The sequence below is a fragment of the Polypterus senegalus genome, chromosome 4 (genome assembly GCF_016835505.1).
Source record: "Polypterus senegalus isolate Bchr_013 chromosome 4, ASM1683550v1, whole genome shotgun sequence".
Taxonomy (NCBI): Eukaryota; Metazoa; Chordata; class Cladistia; order Polypteriformes; family Polypteridae; genus Polypterus; species Polypterus senegalus.
Window position 1 is genome coordinate 244973716 of NC_053157.1, and position 10484 is coordinate 244984199.

General features: G+C 41.9%; 1 protein-coding gene across 1 annotated transcript in view; it reads right to left on the minus strand.

Moving 5' to 3' along the window:
- LOC120528983 (tripartite motif-containing protein 16-like) overlaps window positions 1–2127 on the minus strand; it is a 39635-nt gene extending 37508 nt beyond the window's left edge. The window contains exon 1 of the mRNA XM_039753049.1: window positions 1552–2127. Coding sequence (XP_039608983.1) covers window positions 1552–2127 — 576 coding nt within the window. The remainder of the gene's footprint in view (window positions 1–1551) is intronic.
- Window positions 2128–10484: the final 8357 nt, after the last annotated feature.

A 10484-nucleotide genomic window follows, 5' to 3' on the forward strand; every position in this document is an offset into this window, starting at 1 on the left:
GTACTTTCCAAACATAAAGGTTCATTCAAATTGATTTACTGTCAACAGAGATGAGGTTCAGAAGTACGTCGATCTACTCAAAGGAGAGTTTGTTAAACAACAAATTCACAGGCCTCATCAAGCCCACCTTAACTAATTTTACTACCACCACATTCGTCTCTTTTCGAGTGGATGGATATTGACAATTTTCAACTGTCATCAGTCATCAGAGTTGTGGATGATAAAATTTGTAATTGTGGAAATCTCTTGAAGGAAACTGCTTGGAAAAGTCAGCTGCCATCCTCAGTCCTCAGTCCCTGGACATCCCTGCCTGAAGTGTTCGCCTGTTTGAAGAAACTTGCATTTGCTCTTCTTGTGGCTTTTGGGTCGACTTATACATGTGAACACATTTTCTCACACATTAAATCAGTTTTGAGTCCACAGAGAAGTTTCCTGATGCCTGTGCATTCAGACGCCTGTGTGATGCTGAAAGTCACCAAATACACACCTGATATTGAACAATTAGCTCAGGAGAAGAAAGGACAAGGGTCACCGTAATAAATTAATGACTCGGGTCAATAATTATCGATGATTACTCAGATTAAACATTTTAATACTGTGCTTTAGATTTGATTTATTTAATTGTTTTGTTCTTCAAACTATTGGACTTTCTGTTTTTATAAGATTTGACAATTTTAAATTTGACAATTTTTAATTTTATAATAAAATTTTAAAAAATGTGTTCAGAGCTTAAATTTTGCAAAACATAGTTTTGTTTGATGACATTCAATGAGGGTGGCATGGTGGTGTAGTGGGTAGCGCTGCTGCCTCACAGTTAGGAGACCTGGGTTCGTTTCCCGGGTCCTCCCTGCGTGGAGTTTGCATGTTCTCCCCGTGTCTGTGTGGGTTTCCTCCCACAGTCCAAAGACATGCAGGTTAGGAGCATTGGAGATTCTAAATTGTCCTGTGTGTGTGTGTGCCCTGCGGTCGGCTGGTGCCCAGCCTGGGGTTTGTTTCCTGCCTTGTGCCCTGTGTTGGCTGGGATTGGCTCCAGCAGACCCCTGTAGTTTGGGAACTAGCGGGATGGATAGATGGTTTTTGTTCCTATTTATATTAAAATGTTGAACAATCAACAAAGAATAAAATAGTTATGTAATGTACTGGTAAAATGTTAATACAAGATCAAGTTAATGTGCTTCAGTGGTTGGTGTATATAAAACTATGGTGGTCTTAGATTGACACACTGAGTGACTTCGATGCTCTCAGCTCCAAGTTTTCTACAAATTCTCGGTTATACAAGCTGTATTAGCACTGGATTTGGGAGGCTTAACTAAGTCTGTTCACTAGGCCGGTCTACTATCGCACCCTTTGATTAACACACACACACACAGGTCCTAGTCACACAACAATGAATTGGAGGAAGAAACCAAGCAGACCACAAACTCACTGTGATGACGTCATACAAGTGGATTTGGCTTTCCTCAGATCATCACTTCAATCACTTGAACTGCCAGAAATTCCTTAACTCAAAGTTTCTCAAATAGATTTCATTAAACACCCAACTCCACTCACCTGTTTTTCTTCCCTCTCTGTCTCCAGCTCGACCATTTCATGATTTTTATGTCCAGTCACCACACACATCAAGCAGATACAGGAATCATCAGTTTTACAGAATATCTCCAGACTTTTCTGATGTTTCTCACAGAGTTTCTCCTTCAGGCTTCTATCAGGATCAACCAGCTTGTGGTGCTTCAGGGCATCTCCTTCATAGTGAAGATGCAGGTGAGTCTGACAGTAGGAGGCCATGCAGGTCAGACAGGACTTCACCGCTCTGAACTTCTTCCCAGTACAGAAGTCACACTCCACATCTCCAGGGCCAGCATAATTCTGAGGTGGAGGACTGAGTGTCGTTTTCTTTAATTTCTTGATGACTTCATTCAGCAGAGTGTTTCTGTTCAGCTCAGGCCTTGTGATGAAGGTGTGTCTGCACTGAGGACAGCTGCACTCTTGGCTCTGATCCCAGCAGTCTGTGAGGCACTTCAGACAGAAACTGTGACCACAGAGGATGGTGACGGGGTCAGTCAGGGTGTCCAGACACACCGAGCAGATGAACTCGTCCTGTGATACAAACATCTGGGCTTCAGCCATCGTCAGTCTGAGGAGAGGCAGGCAGAGAGAATCAGTCAGGAAAACAAGGAAGTGACTTGTGAAGAAATGAAAGTGAACGTTTGTGGTCAGTGAGGCGGAGGAGGAGGAAATTTAAAGAGGAAGCTGAGAGCTGACAGAGAGAACATCTGAGGAGAAACTGAGGGTGAACAGTTAACATTAACAGTTAATGTGAGACAGGAGCTCAGAGAGTGAAGACGTACAGTTAGAAAAGAGATGATCTGTCACAGGGGATCTGCTAAAGTTTAATTCACGTCAGTATTTATTTATTTTTTATATACTACAGTCCACCTAACAAATGTCAAAAGCACATTTACAAATGGAATAAAATGAAAATAAAACACAACACATCAGTCAGTAGAAACAGATTTGCTGTCTCCATGCTTGTCCTTTTTATTATTCAAATTGTCCATCCCATAGTAAGTTCCTGATTGTTAATCATCAGAGATGTGTCAATGGTGTGGGTGAGCAGAATCGATTGATGGATGTTAATCCATCAAATAATGAGTTTTGTTTGTCAGTAATTTATCGGTTTATTCAGTAAAGCCCCCAGCTGTTATACTCTGTCAAGGTAACTGAAGCCCACTCAGTCTAAGAAACAGAATAAAATGATTTATTGATAAACACAAGGACTGTAGAAATATGAAAACTTAATGATTGACATAACAGACGGGACACAAGACAGACAGACAGACAGACAGACACATACCACACAGCAGGTGCTCTCCGCTCCTTCACAGGTTTTCTTCATTTTCTTGGTTACACAAACCATATTATCACAGGATTTGTGAGACTAAACCAAGTCTGTTCAGCAGGCCGGTCTACTCCTGCACCCTACGATTAACTGTGTCGTCTACTTGTCGCTCTGCTGTCACTCTCAGCCGCTCCTCTGCCAGGTTTTCTGCAGTACGTCTCTCAGTAAACTCACAACAATCAAGAAGGCAGGATGTCACCTTAAAGTTTCCACTAAAGTGACAAGTGACAGACACGTATGAGCAGGTTGTTCTGGATGTCCGGCAGTCAGTTGTCAGGCAAACTGCTGAAGCTTTTTTGACTCTGTCTCACCACACTGCAAGCACCATGTTATATAGTTATGGAGTAATTGTTTGAGGTGAGGTTTATCTCCTGGGGAGAACATACATGGCGTTTAAGGCCTGAACAAGAGTTTTAAATCCTTCGTCCTCCACAATGGTAAAAGGCTGAAAGTCATGGGCTGTCATTTTAGCAGCTCCTCACCGACAGTGTGGCTGGGGTAATTTGTTTAGGAATTTATTATGTATTGAAGTGAATTCCACTCTGATATATATCCTGGAAAATAATCGGTTTATTTTTCTGAACACGGCATTTTATAAAATTGCCCAAACGTACAATAATCAACAAGAAGATAAAAACAAGAGAAACAAAGCCTATTGGAATTATGAAACAAACAGCACCATCTACTGGCATGAACTAATACTAGGCAATATATCACATCCCTCCCCCTTAGATAACATAATCCTTTAGATAAGCTGGCTGGCGAGTTATTCTTTTAGGACGCTCAAGTTTAACATCTGACAGGCCCTCATTTGGGGTAACTTCAGTGGGCTCCTTCTGAATCTGATCAGGTGTCATGGAATTATCATCAGCTGATTGTTGGGACGTAGCTGGCTGTGTGTTATTGTGCTCCTCATGATTTTCCAAGTGGCTCTCAGTCACCTGAGGCATTGAGTTAATTACTCGCCCTCTAAGTTGGTCGGCGTGTCTCATAATTATTCGGCCATCCTCTGTTTTAACCTCGTAAGATACTGACCCCATAGCTCTCGCTACCATTGCTGGCATCCACCGAGGCCCTGCTGCATAATTCCTTGCAAACACACTATCCTCTGCTTTAAACTGCTTTGTTGGACTGTATGTAACTTTACAAAACTGTGACTCCTTCTTTCTTTGCAAATCTGACGCTAAATCTGGGTGGAGACGATCTAAGCATGTTTTAAGTTTCCTGTTCATCAATAGTTCTGCTGAACTGTATCCTGTACTGGAACAAGGAGTTACATGCTGTTGCAGCAGGAACTTTGACAGTCTAAGATGCCAGACACCAACCACAATTTTTTTAAGTGCGTCTTTAGTAGTTTGCGCCATGCATTCAGCTTGGCCGTTTGACGATGGGTAAAATGGAGCTGTCTTGATATGATTTATGAGATTACGCCCCAAGAATGCCTGGAACTCATCCGAAGTAAACTGTGCACCATTATCAGACACAATTGTATCCTGAAGTCCATGTGTGGCAAACAACCTTCTCAATATTTGAATGACCACAGTTGTTGTTGCAGCAAAAACAGGGCTGACCTCTGACCACTTTGAGAAGGAATCAACAATGAGAAAGAAGATTTGTCCTTGATAAGGTCCAGCAAAATCAATGTGCAGTCGAGACCATGGGTTCTTGGTTACCTCCCATGGCTGACACAGTTTTGGCTGGAGCATGTTGTGTAGTTTGACATGAAGTACAGCTAGCTACCCAATGTTCTATTTGTTCATCCATTTTAGGCCACCACACATAGCTTCTGGCAAGAGCCTTCATATTTACCATACCAGGATGACCTTCATGTGGAGCAGCGAGTACTGAGATTTGTGCCTTCTGTGGAATTATGACTCTGTTTCCCCATAGAAGACATCCCCTGTATAAAGACAGCTCATGCTGACGCCTTTCAAATGATTTGAAGTCCTCCCCTAATTTTTCCTTCGGCCACCCCTTCCACACCCAGTTCAGTACACGGGCTAACACTGGATCCGCTGTCGTCATTAATGCAATATCAGATGCCTGCAAGGGGGGTCTGGAGATAGATTCTAGCATAAGAACTTCGGATACTGGAGGAATTTCAAATTCTGCGGTCCTGAGGGGTAAACGGCTTAATGCATCCGCATTAGTAATTTCTTTTCCTGGACGATACTGAAGTTCATAGTCATATGCATTTAACAGTAATGACCACCTGAGCATGCGAGGTGAAATTATTTGTGGTGTAAGCCCATTTCCTTTAAACAGCCCCAATAATGGTTTGTGGTCTGTGATGATTAGGGCCCACGATTTACCACAGCCCGCGGAATTTAACGCCACACTGTGGAATTTAGGGTTTTGCAGAGGTAAAATGCCACGCCGCGGAATTAACCCAACTGCCAAGGAAAATACCAAATCTGAATGAAATCTCAGTGAGGCATATTGATATTAGTATGATTAGTTTTGATTACTTCTTTAAGTTCTATCTTTAGCCTATTGCATCATCTCATTAATATCTCGTTCACTGCTACTGAAATCGAACACAGTGGAGATGGGAGTAGACTCACACCTGGTCTGACTGAGATGGGAGTAGACTCACACCTGGTGGCATGGATCGTGGACTATCTTACAGACAGACCTCAGTATGTGCTTCTTGGGAACTGCAGGTCTGACATTGTGTTCAGCAATACAGGGGCGCCACAGGGGACTGGACTTTCTCCAGTCCTGTTCAGCCAACATACATCAGACTTCCAATACGATTCGGAGTCCTGCCATGTGCAAAAGTTCGCCGATGACACTTCTATTGTGGGCTGCATCAGGAGTGGGAAGGAGGAGGAGTATAGGAAGTTAACCAAAGACTTTGTTAAATGGTGAGACTCAAACCACTTACACCTGAACACCAGCAAGACCAAGGAGCTGGTGGTGGATTTTAGGAGGCCCAGGCCCCTCATGGACCCTGTGATCATCAGAGGAGACTGTGTGCAGAGGGTACAGACCTGTAAATATCTGGGAGTGCAGCTGGATGACAAATTGGACTGGACTGCCAATACTGATGCTCTATGTAAGAAAGGTCAAAGCAGACTATACTTTCTGAGAAGGTTGGCATCCTTCAACATCTGCAGTAAGATGCTGCAGATGTTCTACCAGACGGTTGTGGTGAGTGCCCTCTTCTCCGTGGTGGTGTGCTGGGGAGGCAGCATAAAGATGAAGGACGCCTCACACCTGGACAAACTTGTTAAGAAGGCAGGCTCCATTGTAGGAGTAAAGTTGGACAGTTTAACATCTGTGGCAGAGCGACGGGCGCTGAGCAAACTTCTGTCAATCATGAATAATCCACTGCATCCACTGAACAGTGTCATCTCCAGGCAGAGGAGTAGCTTCAGTGACAGACTTTTGTCACTGTCATGCTCCACTGACAGACTGAGGAGATCGTTCCTCCCCTACACTATGCGACTCTTCAATTCCACCCGGAGGAGTAAATGCTAACATTACTCAAAGTTATTGTCTGCTTTTACATGCATATTTATTTCTATTTAATTTAATATATATATATATATTTTTTGTATCAGTATACTGCTGCTGGATTATGTGAATTTCCCCTTGGGATTAAAAAAGTATCTATCTATCTACAGTATCTATCTATCTATCTATCTATCTATCTATCTATCTATCTATCTATCTATCTATCTATCTATCTATCTACAGTATCTATCTATCTATCTATCTACAGTCCAGTTAAAGAAGCTGTCGGCGTTGCTTTAAAGTACTGATAAACTTAACGAGCTGAGAGCTGAACATGAATTTTTATCTGTTCACTGCCAGCCAATTATGAACACTCTGACTTCTTTTGAAGCACAGTCATTCATGGCTATCGATTTCTACAACAAAGTGTCTGACTTACTGTCTTGCCTGAAGTCGTCCGGATTTCCAATTGCAACCAGCAGCTGTGAAGATGCAAAGCACAATGCTGCTGCTAAACTTGAAGAATATTTTGTGGGAACCAAACTGCCGGCAATAGACCTGTTCAGATCTGTGAGAATATTTGATCCACGACAGCTACCACTCTTATCGAAGAATTTTGCTGATCATGCACAATCAGTGCCAACAATGATGGCCGCAGCACATGAATGGCAAGCTTATCTGGACATAGCATCTCGTGAAGTAATTCCAACTGATATCACTGCTTTTTGGCGTGCCTTAGAGGACAGACTGCCTCGCTTAGCAGCTCTTGCTAACATTTACATTGCGTTGCCGATCTCATCTGTTGATGTGGAACGTTCGTTCTCAAAATATGGATCGGTGTTGTCACCACTGCGATATTCTCTGTCACAAGAAAACCTACGAGCTTACAGTGCCCTTTTCTTCAACAATAAATAAACAATAACTTTAGAAACATTATTCGATCGTTTGTTGAGAATAATATTATGCCTACATATGTTTCAGCATCATTTGCCTAAAACAAATCTGTGGATTAAAATGTGCGGATGTGAACGCTTTGATATACCTATTTGATTAGTATTACGAATTATGATTGATTATTATTAGGGATTAAGAATAAGAAAAATTGCATTTATTTTGCTTGGGTTACGAATGTCTTATGGAGTTCTGGTACTGCATTTGCCACACTGAATTTAAAAAATCATGCAGCGGAATTTACCATTTCTTGCCGCGGTAAATCGTAGGCCCTAGTGATGATTGTAAAACTCCTACCACATAGGTACTCATGAAATTTTTTAACTCCTGCAATGATACCCAGTGCTTCTTTATCAATTTGTGAATAATTTCTTTCTGTATTGGTCATAGTCCTCGAGTAATATGCAATTGGAGCTTCATGACCACCACTTACTGTGTGGCTCAGAACAGCTCCTACTCCATAGGTGGCAGCATCACAGGTGAGATGAAGTGGTTTCTCCAAGTCATAATGCACTAAAATACTGTCTGATGATAGCAACTTTTTTACTTCATTGAAAGCTCTCTCATGGGTGTCGGACCATTTCCAAACGGTATTTTTATCCAACAGTCTGTGAAGTGGCTCTGCCACAGTGGCCTTATCTTTTAGAAATGAATGATAAAAGTTTAGCAGTCCCAGAAATGCTTGCAGCTCCTGTTTATTACTTGGTGTTGGAGCCTCATGGATCGCTTTAACTTTTGTGGTAGTTGGATGAATTCCTTCAGCATCAACTCTGAACCCTAGGAACTCTACACTTGGTACACCAAACACACATTTGTCTTTTTTTAGCCTCAAGCCTACATATACAAATCGTTGTAGTACTAAACACAGCTTTTCAGCTAAGGCTTGCACAGTTTCTGCTCCAATTAAAATATCATCATAATAAGGAATCACTCCCGGAAAGCCTGAAAGGAGGTCATCCATCAATTTCTGAAAAATCCCTGGAGCAATACAAACCCCATACTGCAGGCGAGTAACTCTGAACGCACCTTTGTGAGTAATTATGGTCTGTGAATCTGCAGCTGCATCATCCACTGGCAATTGTTGATATGCTTGTGCCAGGTCTAGTTTTGCAAAAACTCTTCCTTTTGCTAATGTAGTAAGTATCTGATTGATGGATGGAATCTGCTATGGGTGCTCCTGTAATGCCTTATTAATTGTGGATTTGTAGTCAGCACATATTCAAACCTCACCATTTGGTTTTAATACAGGAACAATAGGAGTGGCCCAAATGGGATGAGTTACTGAAACTAATGCACCCTGCTTCACTAGACGGTTGAGCTTTATTTCTATTTTGGGGTGGAGGGCAAAAGCAACAGGTCTTGGTTTTAAACGTATGGGTGCTACATTGGGATCCAACTGAAAAACAACTGGTGCACCCTTAAATTTGCCCAAACCCTCTTCAAACACACAACTAAAATCATTCAGGACTGACTGTATTGGGTCTGGGGCAAGGCTGTGTATTCCTGTTAACTGAATACCTAAGGGATTAAACCACTCTCCACCAAGTAGACTGGCCTTCTGTCACTTAACAATAATAAGGCCTAAATAACTCCTGTCCTTCCTATAATGTACCTTGACTGAGCAGGCACCCAACACGGTAACATTTTGTTTGTTATAATCCACAAGTTGAATATCACAGGGTACAATAGGAGGAGCATTCCTTGGCCATAATGTGTGGTAGGTCTCCTCTGAGATTAAGGAATACTCACATCCTGAGTCCACTTCCAGCCTGCATGGCACTCCTTGTAATGTGACAAGAGTATATGTCTTGTGTCTGGTTGTGCAATCTCCCACACTGTTGATGATTTCTGCGGAATAGACACTTGTATCACATCCATCTTCAAAACTCTCTGCAGCTGCACTGCCTCTTTGTTCTACTTTGTGAGATAAACTTGCACTTACTGGATAAGCCCCCTGTTGACATACTCTCTGTCGATGCCCACGGCGCTTACATTTATGACGCACAGCTTCTCTGAAACGACAAACGTCATGTCTGTGGTTCCCCCCACAACTATTGCAATTTCCTTGAGTGGAGTCCAAAATGTCTGAGTGTAAAAAATAAGACTTTGCTTTTGGGTTTTTATTTTGCAACTGATGGGTGTCTGATGTGCACAATTTGATAGATGATTCCTGCATTTCTTTTGAGTGTACTGATGCAGCCTCATATGCAAGTGCTTCTTCCTGAGCTAAGGCAAAGGTTACATTTGATTTTGCTAAGAGCTGCCTCTGAAGAGCCTCATCTCTGACCCCGCATACAAGTCTGTCTCTCAGCAAGGAATCCAAACTGTTACCAAAATTGCAGTTTTCAGACAGCCTTCCAAGTTCTGCAATGTAAGCAGCAATACCTTCATCTGGTTCTTGGTTCCTCCCATTGAAATGAAATTGCTGAACTGTTTCTGAAGGGGTGGGTGCAGAATGATTTTTTAACAATGTTACAATTTCCTGATACGACCTGTCACTGGGTTTAGCAGGGGAGATGAGCGACCTAACAATTTCAAACGTTTTACTTCCAATCACACTCAGCAGCACTGCACGCTTCTGGGCAGCGTCTGTTACTTTGTTAGCTTCTAGAAAAAAGTTCAGTCTCTCTGCATACGATTCCCATGAGGCCGGATTTGAAATGTCAAACTCCTCAACGTGGCCTAATAATGCCATTCCGTATATATATTTTTATTTATTTATTTTCCGAATTTAAGTTATGATTCCTTTGCAGTAAATAGCAAGCCGGATTACTCATTGAGATCCACTTCTCGTCGCCACTATTAGGTATTGAAGTGAATTTCACTCGGATATATATATCCTGGAAAATAAACGGTTTACTTTTCTGAACTCTGCATATATAAAAAACGTACAATAATCAACAAGTTCATAAAACAAGAGAAACAAAGCCTATTGGACTTATTCATGAATCAAACAGCACCATCTACTGGCATGAACTAATACTAGGCAATATATCACATTAACTATAGTAGGAAAGAAAGCACATAGTTTGCTAATGGACTTACTGTATGTGCGCCTTTGAAACCATCCCATGAAGACGTTTCTGGAGCTCGTAAAGCTTAAAACACTACGTGCCGAGAACAAATTTCATCGACGAGAGATGCAAGTTCCATGCTAGAAACCAACTGGATGGAG